Source organism: Prosopis cineraria, unplaced genomic scaffold (assembly GCF_029017545.1).
Source record: "Prosopis cineraria cultivar Desert tree isolate PC_DT_omini unplaced genomic scaffold, ASM2901754v1 PC1209, whole genome shotgun sequence".
Lineage (NCBI taxonomy): Eukaryota > Viridiplantae > Streptophyta > Magnoliopsida > Fabales > Fabaceae > Prosopis > Prosopis cineraria.
This window is the reverse complement of record NW_026556534.1, coordinates 12183-30949: the sequence shown is the minus strand read 5'-3', so window position 1 is coordinate 30949 and position 18767 is coordinate 12183. Positions and strand designations below refer to the sequence as shown.

Here is an 18767-nt window from a genome sequence, read left to right as displayed (position 1 = left end):
ATCCTACCCTTAAACAATAATGAAATTATTAACGCACAAGAAATCGTATACTCGGCCAACAATGGATATGCTGTTATCAATCGATAATTTACCCAATTTTATAGCCAACAATCGTTTACCCAAAAAAATTGTTTCTTGTCAATGAAATGCTGTTGTTGCAAATAAAAGACTCCCAACTCACTTAGATGAAGACAAGGGCTGTACTCATGGATATGATGAAGTAAAAATTACCCTACTATGATCAACAAGCATGGATATGCGACAATCTTCAGTATATCTGATCACGGGTTTCGTGAGACATGCGGGGCACAAGCAAAATCTCCTTTTTAATGCTAGAGGGCAAATGAGTAATTTTATTTTCAGACTTATTCATCTTTAAGTCCCTTGAAATCCAGCAGTGATTTTTTTAAATTCATAAGACCTCAGCGTATAGTGCTTTTATAGGATCTCAAAGTGATTTTTTCATTTTTTTTAAGGCAATCCTATTCAAGATATTATCGACGCTAAATATAAACACAATTTTTTAACAGAGATCAAAGCTTGATTGCTAATTTATAAAAGAAGTGCAGATTTTGATAGACGATGATTGGGGAGCATCACTACTCACTGCCTTGCGTTGTAGGATCTCAGACCTTGTCGTGTTCCTTTATAAAACAAGAAAGTAAGTCAACGATGAATAAAAATTTAACTAAAACTCTAGAGGCTCGAATTGGCGGAAAAGAAGATGAAGAAAGGAACATAGAATAAAATGGCCCACTTCATATATCAAATGCAATTCAAAAATTATTATAATGTCTATTTTTTAAATACGTTAGCTAGGCCTAATTTTTTTTCTTTGGATTAAAAGGTAACAATTAAACCGTGCTAATTGATGAAATGAGTCTTATCAGTGCACAAAAGATTATAACAACCAAATGATGGGATATTGAAAATATGACCATATAAATTATTAGCAGGGGCTTGATAAGATAACCAGTCCATGCATTTATTTACTTCCTTGAAAATGTGGTCAAATATGATTATCCTGTCTTGCATGATAAGGTTTATAATTTTGTTGATAGTTTTTGAAAAGTGGGTGATTGCTTTGTTTTCGAATTAACAAGATGAACGAGATAAAGAACTCATTGCGAATTGATGAAATAGCTTCTACAGAGTCAGAGTAAACATTAATTTTATCAAACTTTTTGACCCAAAAATGTGTAATCCTTCCAAGATATCCATAAACTCAACTGGTGTGCTTGGATAATATCCACGATATTTGGAGAAACCATTAATTCAATTGCCTTGGTTGTTTCAGATGAGATCGTCACAAGTAGCTACACCATGAATGTTGACAGAACTATCATAGCTAACTAACCCATCATTCTTTAAGGGAGGACTACAACAGCAGCTCTATTGCCATTCTAAGATACTCCCTTCGTTTTTATATATAAGAAACAAAAACTGTATCATACAATTTAAAAAAAATTAGTTAACCATAATAGTTATGTTTGAAAATAAAAAAATTAAACTAAAATACTCTATTTTAATCAATATAAGCATGCGTTAATTATTTTTCATTAATATAAATTATAAAGGATGATTTAAAAAATGTGTCATAAATGCTTATTAAATGATTTTATTTATATAAAAAAAATAAAAAGTAATAATTTATTTTATAAATAAAAATGTAGTAGTAAAAGTTAATTTTAAATTAAAGACATTGATCCCTGAATATATCCTCAATCTTCATGAAAGCAATGTCTTTAATTTTGACGTCTTCTTCATGGTGCATCCCACCATGATCTGGAAATGGGCATCCCACCATTCCTATTCCTGCCAGGGAATAATGGCGTCAGCGTTGCGTGGGTTAAAATTCATGATTCTGATGTAGCCACCGGAACTCGCGTGCCCTCACAATCAAGCGGATGCAAGAAAATTCAAAGGAACAATACACGCACGCTCAAAGCTCAATACAATTACAAGCCCATGCCCATCGGATAGAGTTAGAAAATAGAAATAAATGGTTCCCAAAAAATTAGACAGAGTGCTCTGCTCAATAATCCAACGCACAGATTCCTAATTAATCATTTGAATCATGGTTATTGTCAGCTAAGCCTTCTACAAGGCGTGGAAAAACCTTATGATTTCAATCACTGCCGCCGAACGCCGATGAATTTAAAAATAAACTCGGGCTTATACTATAGCAAAGAATGTCACGACTAGTGGGACCCAGATTAGGATCATAGCCTATACGCACGAGTCAACTGAAGAACAGGTGCCTTAGATCCCGCAAGCAATGCCTTGCATCTTAATGCTTAATCATTCCAAGAGCGTAGTATTCATGTTGGAAATGTAAAGCTACACTCAGCAAAGTATCTATTTCATTTCTATATAAGCCAGCTTGACTCTTACGTTCTTCAACAACCTCTAAGGAGAGCAGGGGAGATCAGATAAAATGGGTTCAAAGCAGGTCTTCTGGTTTGCGATTTTGTCCCTTCACTTGGCTATCATCTTGGCCTCTGATCCTGATCCCCTTCAAGACTTTTGTGTACCCAACCCAAGATCTGCTGGTTTTATCAGATCAACAGTCCATGGTATGATCACAATTCCACCTTGCAAAAACTCCTCCGAGGTCACCACCGATGACTTTGTCTTTTCCGGCATGAAAGTTGCCGGGAACTTCTCGGACACTGGCCTAGCAGTGGTCTCTGCGAGTCCTGCTACCTTCCCTGGGCTCAACACTCTGGGAATGTCATTCGTGAGGGCAGACATTGAAGTGGGAGGCATTAATCCGCCCCACTTTCATCCGAGAGCCACCGAGATAGCTTATGTTGTAGAAGGAAAAGTTTATTCAGGTTTCGTGGATTCCAGCAACAGAGTGTTTGACAGAGTATTGGAGCAAGGAGAGGTCATTGTGTTTCCCAGAGGTTTGGTGCACTTCCTGATGAATGTTGGTGACAAGCCTGCTACGTTATTTGGGAGTTTTCAACAGTCAAAACCCTGGCTTGCAGAAGATACCGTCAGCTGTATTTGGTTCTGGGATTGATGGGAAGCTTTTACAGAAAGCTTTTGGATTGACTCCAAAGCAGATTGGCACCATGAGAAGAAAATTTGATCCCAAAGGAGCAAGGTAGAGCACAAGTAGTAGTGCGTATGATTTTGTCTGTTACTCGAGTTATACGCTGAGGTTCAGTTTTCATGGTTTGTTTGTCTGTCTGTTTCTTTAAGTTTCCTTCCCTTGTGAACCCAATGTAGATGACGAATGGAGTGCTTCTTGGTTATGTAATATATCTAGCTCTATGCTTCGCGAGGCAGCAAATAGTCCCTTCCCCAAACCACACACAAGGGTTAAAGAAAAAGAAATATTGATGTGTTAGTGGTGTTAATCATTCGTTTTAGCCACCCCAAACTCAACAGTGCGGAGGAATGATGAGGACGAGGAGTAGTCAGAAAGAAAGTGAAAGACATGATAATCCACACATATCCCAAGAACTCACATTCATAAAACGATAAAGCACAACATAAATAGCTGAATTTAGAAGCCCACTCTTATTAGCAGTGGCTGAGGTTTTTTAACTCACAAGTTTACAATAAATTTATGTCCTGCTACCACTTTGGCGTATTATATGCTCTTTGAAGTATTTATTTTAAGACACTTTTTATTATTTCACACAATTTAAAAAAAAATTAATTTTTTTATTGATATCATAGAAAAGTGAGATGTACTTCTATTTATATTATTAACTTTAAATAATAATATAATTATATTAAATGTCTTTATGCTAATTAAAAAAGGATAAGATTGAAAAAGTAATTTAATTATATAAAAAGTACTTTAGGAATAGAACCAAAATATATTGGTACACTTTGTTATTTTCTCTTTTTCGAAAAGTCTGGCACAAAAATAAAAATAAGATATGATATTGTTATAGCAAGTGCCAGTGTTTGGTATAGCCGTATAGCAACTTCCAAATTCTAGGTATCAATTAAAATTAGACCGAGTCTATTTTTGTATGGAGTTTAATGCCAGCCACATTGTTCATGATTTTTGAATTATGCATTTTTTTAGTAGTATATATAAAGATATATATATATATATATATAGATTGAGTCATGCTTCATGAATTACAAATTTAAAACCTTTATAAATGATCATATCTCAGTATTATCGCTTAATTCAAAATATACGTTTAGTCACTTGTCCTTGCGTTTCTTTGCTTGTACGCATATGCTTAATTGGCTGCAGATATGAAGAAACATTCTGGTGTTAAATAGTCTTCCAAGCAGAGAGCGTAACTCTCAGTCTCACATGACCCTCCTAACGAATTATAAATTCTTTGACTGTCACTTCTAACTCATTTCTAACCAAACTTCAAATTAGCGGCATGCGAGAACAGAAGTCTAGAATTTGATCATGAAGTAGCAACTGAGTTCACGCAAGTTTATTCACATAAAACCACACAATTAACCGGAACATGCAAATTAAATTGATCGATACAATTCAAAAGCTCCTTAACACAGATATGCATTGTAGGTGACTTGTGATAACCAGCAATCTTTACGGAAGCCATATTCCCACTAACAAGCGACTTGACAATTGTATCACTCATACCATCAGCAAAAGGAAACAAGTGACCAGCACCTGGAATCTCATGATATTGAATCCATGAAAGTCTTCGCGCAATGTATCGTTGCAGTTTAACAGGCACTAGCAAATCATCATCTCCTTGCCACAGATGGGCAGAACCTTCATTATTTCGAAATGGGTTTTCCAGATCTGCAGGACTAAATTTGCACTTACCCATTCCAATTACGATGTCACGGTGAAGGGTTTCATAATCTCCTTGCTGTCTTATTTGTGCCTGTGGAAGCCACATTAGAAAAGAAAATTGTAAAACTAGTTGATGTTCTAAGGATTAGGGTTAGTTCAAAATTAAGCGCATGTAACAGTTATCGAACCACAATTACTTAACAAAACTCCCAAAACGAATATTGAAACACCAACTTTATACAGTTGTTACCAACTCTGATCCTGAGAAACTCTTCGCTGAGAAAGTGCAAAAACTGAATTACATAAACACAATGTTAAATTATTAGTGGATTTCTAAGATTTCAACTAATGCCTTTCATTCCATTGCATTCAGAACAGAACTACAATGTTTTTAATCAACTGAAGGACAGTTACATACCACATAACTCTTTCTATCAGCACCCCTAGAAATAAGGTCGCGGTCTTGGCGTGAACGAATATCTGCACTATCAGCAATTATGCTAGAGGCAGGGAACAATCTTTGAGTGCTCCACCAGTAAGTCAGCCACGGCAAGTAATGAGAGACACGAAGGGTCCATTGGTCTTGTAGGGTTTGTCGGCTATAAGCTTCTTTAGTTAGGTTAGCAGGAAGACCAGGCCACCAGTAATTGATAGATGGGGCTAAGAGTACCGCACCAGCTAGCCTGTGAGGGTTGAACATTTTCCTCAATGCAAGGAACAGACAAATTGTAGCTAACAACTCTATGTCACACCACCATGTACTAGGATTTGAAAATAGAATAAAAAGGCAGAGAAAATATACAAAACCATGTTTAGTGATTTTTTATGTCAACAGAATTTCAAATGACCTGAATGAGATTACTACCTTTGACGTATATACTTAAGGCAGCTCCAAATAACCTGTCCACCCATGGAGAAACCAATTACGTAGAATCGAGACCCTAATTACCAATTACGTAGAATCGAGACCCTAATTGCAGCTGATCAGCAAGCTCTTCAATATCTAAGGCCAGGCTCTTTACTGTTCGATTTGGATCAGGATCACTTTCTCCATAGTCAGGTCTGTCAAAAGACACAATGTAGACTCCCAAGCTTTCAGTAATTTCCTGGACAAATCCACCCATAAATTAAAATAGTAAAAGGCTCATAAATATGAAAAATGTGAAAGCGAAGAAAAAAAATGCATATGTTAACATAAGTTCTCACTGGAAATAGGGTTTGGCAACCACAGCATCATGCCTGCAAGAATAAAAACCATGGACATAGATGATTTTATATTTTACTTCATCTTTTCGGACGCCATGCTCTTTGTATGCCAGGTGTCTTCCATCTCTCAGTTTGATTCTGGGTGCTGATATAGGAGGTCCATCGGGAGAGCCACGTATCTTGGGAGAGGAGGTCGGATAGCCAGAAAAGCCCATGCTAGAAAACCACCAAACAATACTGCAAATGTTGTCCTAAGCAATCCTGAGAAATTAGAAGGCTAACTGGTCAATAAATTATTCATTGCATTAATAGCTGTGAGTCTCCCTCTAACTAAGAAACTGGGACGAACAAAACAAGAAGTGAAGAATTCTATCTCAGAACCAAACAAACAAGGGAAAAGAACGATCGCGATCAAAAATAACCGTACAAGAGACAACAGGGCAGATGAGTGGACCAGGTATAGTGCATTCCATAACTTTATATTTGCACCGCTAACAAAATAAAACTTGCACTTCTAATAAGTAATAGGCGGGACAATTAAGCCTCGTCTGCGTCGTCACTTTCCCTACATTTCACGCAGCACTTCCTTCTCATACTACACTTTCTTGAAAAAAATCAACAAATACATTTTTGTCTTTCTGCCGCACACAGGTTCAATGCGTGCTTCGTTCTAGAAATTAGTACATTGGATTTTATTGGTAGAAGCACGTAGCAACACCAAGACATGAAATTCAACAAACAGAGGTGGAAGGGAATTTTTACAGAAGCCAGATGAAGTGAGGAGTGTTGGTGGTCTAATATTACAACTTAAACCATGGCAAACAAAACTTTCGGCGAGATGGATCGAGGAGCCCCGGGGGGGGGGGATGAAACAGGCACAAGAAAGAGGACGAACTGAGCTGCTTTTCCCAGGTCTACTAGTGGGAACTGTGGCTGATTCAGCAGAAATTTTCTTGCCAACTCCGGTCGCCATGCTCTGCCCCCCTCCCAACCTGTCTTTTATCAGACAAATACAACATTCCTCAATAAGATCGACTGAATCTCACATCAATTTCTACTTGAGAGGAGACGAGGAAGCTAGGGTGTTCAACTTATATTCAACCCCATTTTGCCCAGTCATATGCGAGTCTCCTCTCAAATATTATACATATATGTATATGTGTGTGAACTATTTTTTTTTATTTTAAAAATATATATTAAATATATTAATTATATATAATATTTATATTAATTAAATCAATTTTAAATTTAATATATATTTTTTTTATTTGAAATTAAAATTTTTTTATATTGACAATTTTAATGGCACAAAATAAACAGTACAGAGTGATTTTTTTTATAATGTATTAATTATATTAATACAGTTTATATTCTATTTAATAACTTTTATTTATATCGTATTTTTTGTTTAATTTTAAATAGAGTAATTAGCTTAAAATATTTTAATTAAAGAAGAAGAACAATGATTTGATATTACGATTGACTTGTCTATTGTTATTGTTTTTATAGCCTAAAAATCACTTAGAATTAATTGTTGTGATATATGTATTTTTGTTATTTTTATTTCAAATTTAATAAATTATGTGATTCAAAATTTTAATGAATGTTATTATCCAAGTCTTTCTCTTACATTGTTTGATTTATCAAAGCTACAGGACGTTCCGATCTCATCCTGATTTCAGACGGGATGAGACACATGAAATAAGAGTTCGATCTTGATTTTTTTTTCAAGATGGGACACAAGATAAGAGTGTTTCGATCCTGTTTTATGTAACATCCTAAGTTTTTTAATTTTTAATTTTTAGTGTTTTCAAGGGTAAATTAGTCAATTTAAATAAATTATTGATTAATGAGGTTTATGGGAGATTAATATAGTTTTTAAATCCTTAAACAGTGTTAAAAAAAAGGGCTAGGTCAATATTTGAACAAGCCATAGCATGGAAGTGGGTTTAATTTGGTGAGATTTTCTGTGCCATACACCGCAGCGGGTTTGTCAATGCGCCAAAATACACATGCAAAATCTACACTTATCAGATCGCGAACCAAGCTGAAAATCAAAAGAGTAGAAAGGATGAACGCGAGAGGAATAACGAAGAGAGACTTGTGGCTGCTAGCACTTGCTTCTAATGTAATTTTGGAGGCCTTACAAGCTCCATATACATTAGGTAAGCTTTCCTTTCTTCTTCCTCTCCCTCATTATGTGAAAATCTGGACATTTGCGGCAATGAGAGCTTTAATTTCAGTTTTTATGAGTTTAGACCGAACCCATTAATTTATTTAAGGTCCTGGGAAGTTAAATCAAGCCTTTGACCTTAAGTTTATGAGTTTTATGATGATTGAAAATTTTTGTTGAGGGTTTGGATGAACCTTAAGCATAATCTAGAGGTTTCGAGACAATTTGGGGATTTGGCTAGTAATTTTGGTGTGTTGAGATGTTTAATAGAATGGTTAAAGTGTTTAGGAATGATTGATGTTGTTAGAAAAGGAATTTAAGTGTTATGAGTACTTATAACCTTAAAAATTCAGGGTTTATCCAGAGTGATAATTGACGGTTGTCACTTGATTGTGTAGATTGAGTGTTGCTTGAGCTACCTCATGCATATAGAAGTGTGGAGCTAACGTTGAGTCACGGTAACCCTTTTGTGTGACAAAAAGTTGAGGTAATGGAATAATTTATACTAATTGATTATATTACTTAATTGTTTGTGAGTAGATATGCTGACTTGAACTTGAACTTTAATAACTTTGCATATTGTAAAATGTGGTTTTATGCATGAAAAACTATTTGCGAATGATGAGAATAATGACAGTTTTATATGACCTGATTCAGAAAATTTGAAGTGTATATATGTTATATACGATGAGTGTGAGCATGATCTTGTTAGAGGGTGTAAATTCACCTGTAGGAAAGAGTAGTGAAAGTCCAGATGGCATGTATCTCTTTAGTATGTAGTGAGGCATGGAGTTGGAAATTTTCTTCTTAGTATCCATACGGGATACGGTGTTGGAGAGTAACACTGTTTAACATCAATGATGTGGTGTTGGAATAATAACACCTCAATTTGTGTGTGATAAGAGAAAATCATAGTCTAAAAGTGGAATGGGACACCTTTGGTCGAGTGATCCTACCACTAAATGTGAGATCGGACCATTATGAATGAACACTTGGTCCAAGAGCCTATGGTTTTAGTCAGGGTGATCTCGAATGGTAGAATGAGCACGCTAGTGATAAATGACTTATATTGAAAGAAATATGTGGTAATATACTAAAAGTATATATTTGGAGTGTTATAGCTTTACTCTTTTTTGGTTGTGTATGTTAATTAATAGTAGTAAATTATTATGTTACTAAGATATTTATCTCATCTCGTGACTATATTTTACAAGTGAGGGCTCCAGTAGGCGAAAAGGAAAGGAATGGGGGACTAAAGAGTGAAGAGCAATAGTTGTATAGCTCTTCCTTTTTTTTCTTTCTGAGTATTATAAAGAATATTGCCATTATATAATGCCAACTTAGGAACATAAAATTATTTTGTTTCACTTGTATGAATTATGATAAGTGTGCGTATCTTAATCTAAGGTTAATATTGCAGATTAAGTATGTGTGTTGGGCCAAGTTATAATTACAAGTGATATATTTGAAATGATTTATGTGCCAAAATGACCAATTAACATGTGTGCAAAATTTTATTCACCCATTTGTATTATTGTTAAATGGGAGTTTAATGGTTATTTTGAGTGTGAACGATTATTTGTGTGATATAAATGAATGAATTGGCATGTTGTGTATGGTTTATTTGAGGTGGTCAAAGTGTTTTTAGGGCTAATGGCATTTGGCATTGTGAATTGGACACCTTTGTGTGTAATTTGTGGTGGAAATAAACTATTTCAGGTTTAAGTGTCCATCTTTTTAATGAATAATCATTTGAATGTGAGATTAGTGCCATTAGTTAGAGGGCTTGAAGAGTTTCATATGGACACTTGAATCGCTTAAATTCGGATGGCAAAACGGCACGCTCTAGAAGTTCAGAGAGCTATAATGATAGAATCTGCAGTCATGACACTAGGCGTGCGCCGTAGCGCAAGTGGCCTTTGAGGGACTATACTCTCTATGCCATCCACTGCGATGGGCATGGCTTGAGTCGCATTGCAACAGATAGGCCAGATTTTGAAAAAATAACTTGTTTCAACCTATTTTGAAGTGGTTTGGTTTTTTTCTTAAGTTGTGATAACTTTTATTTGAGATTTAGCTAATCCTGGTTATCACAACGGTGTGTATGAGTGTTGTCCTGATAATATCAAGACAGACATTACATTTTGTCCCATGAACACTTCTAAAGAGAAAGATGAAAAATGAAAAATAAAAAAAAGTACAAAGATCAAAGCCTTGAAAGGGTGGAAAGTATAATTATCAAACTCTCAAATTAACTCTACGAGTTTAACATTTTTACATTTTCAACTTACAAAATCGTGTCAACTCACTCATAAATTTAGACTAAATGCAAATTTAGTTAAACTTACAAGTTTAGTTCTAAGTTTATCATTTTTACGTTTCAAACTTACAAAATCACATTAAATAATTCATAAATTCGAACTATATGCAAGCTTGGTTAAATTTATTAAGCTTGTCAATTTTTTTTTAGTTTAGCTAGTTAACTATATAATATCAAAAATTTTATTTATAAAAATTAGAAGACTTGGTTCAAAGGAAAAAAAACTTGAAATGCAAAAATTAATATTAATAAAAAATAAAAATAAGTTTTCATATTTTAAAATTTTTATGTCTTGTATATGATAATTTATCCATGTATATGAATTTAATTTTAATAATTTATATTTTTAATATATTTAAATTAAATTAAAATTTAATAAAGGTAAACTCTTATGAGTTTACAATATAAGTTTATGATGTGAGTTTATATTTTTGTCACAAATTTACTTAAACTCATGAGTTAAAAATGATAATAATCATATGGTCTAAAAATTTAAGTAAAGAGGAGGTCATGAATTTAGGTAAAAAAAAATTTATATTTTTTGTTTATCTTATTATTTTTTACAAAATATAACATTTTTATTTTTTATTAAACCTATAAACTTTAATAAATTCACCAGTTCTCAATTTCTAGAATAAGTAATTATGTTGATGGATAGTAAAATAAGCATAATTATTTTACACAAATGATAAGGGCGTTAAAAAAGGAAAAAAAAACAAGAAAAATAATTATGTTGATGGATAATATAGTCTTACTATTAAAAAATTAAATTAATGACAAATTTTTAGTAACAAATCTTTAATCCATCACTAATTATAGGCACTGGTAACAGAATTTTTGTGATGGACTAAAACTTATTACTAATTAATTTTAGTGACATATTAGTGATAGACACATGATATCGTCGCATTTTTGTTAAATTTCATAAACTTATTGACAGATTTAAATCCCTCGTTAATTTTTTTTGCTAAATCTTTACATTAGTTACATACATTTTTAATTAAAAAATAATAAAACGATCTTAAATATTTTATAAAAATAAAAAATTTATGATATACACAGAGAGATTTACATGAAGAATCTTCAACATTACCACATTAAATAATTACGCAGATAATTTTGTCTCTTATTGTAAGTAAAGTATATAATATGAAATGATATTTTTTAAATTATTTATTTTATTATGTAAATTTAAATATAAAATAAATTTTTTATCATATGAAAATATTTTAATGATAGCATATATAATATAAAACAATATACAAAAATATTTATTTTCATAATATATATTAATTGATATTAACTAATAAAAAATATTGAATTATATATTTATACTTTTTAATTGTGTGAATGATAATATATATTATCAACATATTTAAATAATAATATATTAAATATATAAAAGAATATATTAAATTAAATATATGTTTTTAATTAAGTAATATATATTAAATTTTTTATATTAATAATAAAATATCATTACGACTCAACTAATAAAAGGCATTTTTTAGAGAGAGAGAGAGAGATCTTCAATTTTGCTTATTAATGATGAATTTGTTTGTCTTTAATTTCATTTTTTTCTTGTAGTGCCTGTATCTTACACAAATGATAAAAAAATTTTAATAGTAATAATGATTAGAAGTCTTTATATTTCGTACTTGATTGTGATATTGTGTATAGAATAGTACTGTTCTTAATAATATGCACGCGATAAAAATAAATATATGATAAATACTAGTTTTTTTATGGTATAATAGGAAATACTATAAGCAGTACACGCCCACTTTTATAGAGTATATGTCTCTCTTTTCGTTTCCGGCTACAATGTTACGGCTTCCAACTCTAAAGATTACGGTGATTCTTTTTCCAATAGAAAAAAAAAATAATAATTGGTGATTCATTCTCCCACACGTTAGTTCATGCTTTTTTTAACGTTCGTTGTTTTACATTTAACATGGCACTGGGTTTGCAATCTAATTTTATGCACGTAAAGCAAGACATCTCATCTATATTATTAATACGTTTAAAAAATAGGAGAGATATTTTTTTCTTATGGTCCAAAAAAATGCTTAATGACCGGAAGAAAAGTATATTAATTCATATTTATAAAAATAAAGAGGATATTTAGAATTGTACTAATTATAGAAGGATTAAACTTATGAGTCATATAATGAAATTGTGGGAAAAAATAATTGAGCATAGGTTGAGATTGGAGACAAATATTTTTAAAAATCAATTTAGTTTTATGCTAAGTATATCGACTACGGAGGCAATTTATTTATTAAAGGAATTAATGAAAAAATATCATTGTAAAGATAAAAATTTGTACATAATTTTTATTAATTTAAAAAAAAGCCTATGACCGTATACTAAGAGAAGTATTTTGGAAAGTCTTGAAAAAGAAAGGAGTAAGGATTGCTTATATTAAAGTTTTACAAGATATGTATAAGGGGTTAAAAATTAGTATAAGAACATCCAGTGGTTAAACAAAAAACTTTTCTATAAAGATTGGACTACATCAAGGATCATCTTTGAGTCTTTACTTATTTAACTTGGTCCTAAATATTTTGAGGGAACATATTTAAGGGGAAATGTTCAAATGTATGCTCTTCGCAGATGATATAGTTCTTATAGCAGAGACAAGAGAAGAGATTAATTGTAAACTTGAGTTATGGAATAAGACATTAGAATCGAAAGGTTTTCGTCTGAGTAGGAATAAGATAGAATATTTATATTTTAAATTTAGTAAGAGATTAATCGATAGTAATTTGGAAGTGAAATTAAAAGATTAAATTATACCTCAAGTGAAAAAGTTTAAATATTTGAGAGCCATCATTCAAAATAATGGTGAAATCAGTGGGGATATTTCACGTAGGATTCAAGTTGGATGGTTTAATTAAAGAAAAGCTAAAGGAGTTATTTGCGATCGTAAAGTGTCTAATAAACTTAAAGAAAAATTTTATCATACTGCTATCAGACCAGCTATGTTATATAATAGTGAATGCTAGGCTCTAATGAGACAGTAAGAGCATAAAGTTGGAGTAGCAGAGATGAAAATGTTACAATAAATGTATGAACATACACATAAAGATAAAATTCGAAATGAGCACGTGTGCGAAAAAGTGAAGGTAGCACCTATTGAAAAAAATGATAAAAAATCATTTAAGATGATTTGGGCATTTACAAAGAAGACCATGGGAGGCACCAGTGAGAAGAGTAGAACATATAACTTTGAACCTTGTTAAGAGGGGTAGAGAAAGGCCTAAGAGAACACTTTTAAAAGTTGTTGAATGTGATCTCTTAATTAATAATATTTCTAAAAGCTTGGTAAATGATAGGGTACAATGACATCTTACAATCTATGTAGCCAATCTCACCTAATGAGATAAAAGCTTACTGTCGTTATTGTTATTGTATACTTCTTTTTTTTATTTGCTTTATTCTATTTCTTTCTCGCCACTTAATTTGTTTCAATTTATATTCTTATTATCAACAACTTTCTATTTTATATTATTCTATCCATGCCTTCTTTTATCTTTTTTTGTTAGAAAACGAGGCAAAACCCAAACATAATTGGTCACTAGTACACAAAATGAGGGACTCAAATTTCTCAAGAATCTCAATTCACCAAAGGAACTATTACATTAGAAGGAACCTTCATTACTATGTATCCATCTGCTCAATTCACACTTTTCTTTGCAAGCCAATTCGCACAAACATTACCCTCCTTAAGCACATGTTTGATCAAAATCTCTGCATTGTCATCCAGAAAATTAATGCCATGTTTTAGTTGCCAATGCTTAATTTGATTGGTGCCTAAGAGGTCTTGCAGTTGTTGGTAGATAGAAATCAAATCGCTTTCTACAATGAGTTTCTTCATATTCGAATCCTTTGTAATCTTGAACATATAATAAATGCTTCACAACTCAGTTGTTGAGGGAAAGCAATGTCTCAAGTCACACATGAAACCAGCCAACCAATTCCCATCTTCATTTCAAAATAAGTCTCCTCCTCCTGCTCATTCGAGATGCCCTTGCACTGATCCATCCACGTTCAATTTCACCCACCCATGAGGTGGACATTCCCACCTAACCTCTAACCAGGTCAGGATTATGCCATATGAATCACTTCATAGAACAACTATTATGCACAAAGTTTGCAAAGCTAGTGCTCTTCTTAACTGACTCAATGGGATTAGAGTTAGCATTATTAAAAATATAATCATTACAATGCTTCTAAAGAGACCAAATAGTAACCCCCAAAATGGTAGTCCAAGGAAAAAACTCATAATGCATCTTACTGTTTAGATTTCAAGAAAACCAATCGTGCTTGTTAAATTTCAAAACAGAGTTCAATCTTTGTAGGGATTAACCTTTTTCAAACATTTCGAACAATCTTACAATCTCTTAAAATGTGTAAAATATCTTCCACTTTAGAGACACGTGTGACACACGCCATTGAATAACCAAAGATCTTGTTCGTTGTTGAGCAATCAAGGCAGCAGTGGTCTTGCTGATTTTGAGGTCTGAGTAGTAGAGAAATTATTTTCCTGTCCGATATACGTAGTGGAAGTAATATTGAAAAAAAAATACAAAGAAAAAATTAGTGGTCTGGAACCCTGCATTGACTTTATATCTCAATCATGATCTGCAATTGACTAGATTTAGATTTATGTACACAGTATACTGCATAGAGTTTGAAAGACAAGTTACATTCTTCACATCTTATAACCAAGAATTCAAACCTTTTGGTGTTCTGTAATAATAAATGTCACACATGACCAACACAACACATCTCCTCTGAGCTTGTTCGTTCATTAAAAAAAAAAACAAAAACAAAAAAGAAAAGAGCATGGTGTCCAGCATGGAGAGCATAAACACGACACGGCTTGATCTTAAGACAGGCCCCGAGGCCCAAATACTAACAACCAATGAAGTGCAAGCACGTCAGTTGTTTGAAAACTCATGCCAAGCTTCATTACTTTACTTTGGACTCATCACTGCAATAAAATTTAAATCATTTAAATTTTAATTTAAATAATATTTATTATTGTAATGATATGAACTATCCTAATCAAAATTTAAATGATCCAAATATAAATCATTATTATATATTATGTTTAAAAAATATAAAAATAATAAAATAATTTTAATAATTTTTTTAATATCATCTAGATTTAATTTAGAAGGGTCAATTTATTAATTAAATTTTTATAATTACTATATATTAACTATCCGGATTAAATTTAAACTGTGCATAGTATATAAATAGTTAATATACATTAATTATAAAAATTTTAATATTAAATTAAACTCTCCAAATTAAATATAAACAATATTAAAAATAAAAATATCAAAATTATTTTATAATTTTTATAAATTTTTATTTTAAAAAATATAATATATATATATATATATATATAATAATGTATTAAATTTGAACCAACCAGTTCAAAATCTGAGTGATTTGGATGCCATCACAGTGATAATCACTGTGATTAGCACCCAACCCAAACTTTTTTACTTTTGAGTTTTGACCGTGTTGCTTCTCTAGTTCTTCTTTTTGAGTTTTACCTCTAATCTAGTTCTTTTCATTTGACAAGAAAAAAAAGGCACATATACCCGCATTTTCATACACACATACATGTTAACTTGTTAGGTCTAAATTTAATAGCTCATTTGGTTCGTCCCATTCAAGCACACATAACTGGAAATGGGATGGGGATTAATGGAAATGGTCGATGTTCATGGTAGGTGCACGTGTATAAAGTAAGAAACCAACTCATTTTAAAGGATTAGTTTGTTAAGTTAAAAAAAAATACTTTAAATTATTTATAAACGTTATTTTTCTTACGAAACTACCCTTCAATGTGAGCCACATTACACGCCTTTGCTCATTTTACTTGAGGTATATTATTCTATGTATTTAATTTTTAAACATTTATTATATTTTTATGATTTGTTATTTTTTAATTTGTCATCCACCAAAAGTGCAAAGACAGATTTTTTTTTTTTCGGGTCACATCATATATGCTTATTCTATGGTGTCAAAATCTATTTTAGTCTTTTGCCCCTGTTATACTTAATATTTCAAATTTCATTAAAGTTTTCAGAATCAAACATCTCATGACGTTATTTTTTTTTTTAACTTCTCCATACAATTCCACATTATGAGTGCTGCTTTAGTTTTATTAATGAGATAGAAAGGAAAAAAATTAATTTTGACTTTAAGATACTTTATTACTATTTTCTATGATTATATTTACCTTTTTCTTTTTATTAAATTCAAAAATAATTGTCTTGTCCTTATTAGAGATAGGGATAGAAACTTATAAAATTGCAAAATAAAATTAATAAAATTTTAAATTTTAATTTTAATAAAATATATTAAAAATAACTTATAAACAAAACTGAAGGTATTTCATGTCATTAGCTGCAAAACGTAACCATATATCAATTTGGGGGGTAATTATTTAGTGGGGTCAGTACATGAATTAATGAGGGAGTGAGGGGGTTATTCCATGGTTTACAGATCACAGAACACAAAACCACAGTGATAATATGTATCTGTCAAATCGACGCTTCGCTAGCAAAACTCAGTGCAATCATGACTAGAAAGCATATCGTACCGTTGAACACTGCACCGAGGGGGAAAAAATATAGGCATGGCCAAGACAACAATATCAAAGATGGAATCAAATTGAAGATAATGTATAATATTCAACTCCGTCTTCGGAGTTATCGGAATAATGCAGTTGTGTGTGAATTTGGATGTGCTTGCATGTGATAAATGCAGTTGATCCTCGTTAAAAAACAAAAAACAAAGAACAAAAAACAGAAAAAAAAAACAAAAACATTGCTTTGCTATTGCCCCCGTAAAATCGATGTATGCGCACATCGAATTTAAATTCACATTCACAATAAACTAAAATATCCATAAAATGTAAGAAACTCGTAACATCACAGTACTTAATTATGGAACTAGGAAATTTTTCATTTGAAATTCCTGGACTCCAAACAGCAATTTAAAGTGTATTTGTCTACCCAAAAAAAAGAAGAAGAACAATTTAAAGTGTATTTGAATTTTGATGGGACATCTGGCTTCTATGTTTCCGTCCAATTGAAATGGTATTGACATGAACTTGTATCATCCATGTTCCGTTTTAATAAAATTGTACCGACATGGATTCAAAACATAGCAATCTAAGTCTTGACTTTTTTCCTATTCTTTAATCTATTTATATTTGTTTTTACGAGTGTTCGCAACAGATATTATCTCTTTTTAGAGTTTTTAGTTATTTTAGCCTGATCTCCCCGATCTGGAACCTTCTCGTCAACAGCTATATCCATAGATTGAACTGTATGTTATCTTGAACAACATTGACATTTGAAAGAGCCGTACCCGTACGTGTTTTATATGATACTCCTCCCGGTCCTATTTATAAGTTATTTCTACCAACCTCATCAATACCAATACAATAAAAATATAAGGAATAAAAGTAAGTAAAATTTCAAACATGCCCCTATATAACAAATCTAAAAAGTAATATTCTGTTACTTTTTCTCTTTCATGAAGGGTAATTTTAAAAATACCTTTCAAATATTATTTAAAAAGACGCACCGTAATTTATAAATGGAACTAAATATACCTTCTAAAATTGGACCTATAAATAGGACCGGAGGGAGTATGAATTAGCAATTTACAGCTCAGCCTGATTATTCCTTTTGAGAAAATATTTCTCAGTAGCATATTTATCCCATCAAAATAGACTCCGCGGATTGACAAGACAACACGATACAAGCTAATGTGCTCTTTGGCTGCACAATTTTTGTAAGGACCCACACTTTTATATTTATTTTTATATATTTAATATATTTTCATTCAAGTTATGTAATATTTAATATATTAATAATAAAATTTTAATATAAAATAAATAATTTATAATAAATACACATATTTTAATTTAATAAAAAATAAATATTTTAAATATATAGATCTAAGTATATAATTTTTTAAGTTGCACATAATAATTAAAATCTTGTGTCTCAAATATTATATTTAAAATTTATGTACTTAAAATGTTTTATTTGGAAGCTTAAAAAATTTTAAACGAAAAAGAGGAATAAATTGAGATAAAAACAAGAATAAAAAAATAAAATTACTGAGTTTATTTTTAATTTTTAATTAATACAATATAAGAATTATCAATATATTAATAGTAAAAACGATAAGAAAACAGTACATTTAAAGTAACTAAAATTTCACGTGATTAGGTATAAAAAATTTTAAAATTATAAAAAAAATTATAATTTAAA

At 31.4% G+C, this 18767-nt stretch overlaps 1 protein-coding gene and 1 pseudogene across 1 annotated transcript; one reads left to right on the top strand and one right to left on the bottom strand.

Annotated features, from left to right (window-relative positions):
- Positions 1-2353: 2353 nt before the first annotated feature.
- Positions 2354-3301, top strand: LOC129299562 (germin-like protein subfamily 3 member 2). The gene is given in 2 exon segments (XM_054938038.1): positions 2354-2965; positions 2967-3301. Coding segments are annotated over 2 exon segments (678 nt in total). The 5' UTR covers positions 2354-2437; the 3' UTR covers positions 3117-3301.
- Positions 3302-4418: 1117 nt separating this feature from the next.
- Positions 4419-7010, bottom strand: LOC129299561 (uncharacterized; annotated as a pseudogene).
- Positions 7011-18767: the final 11757 nt, after the last annotated feature.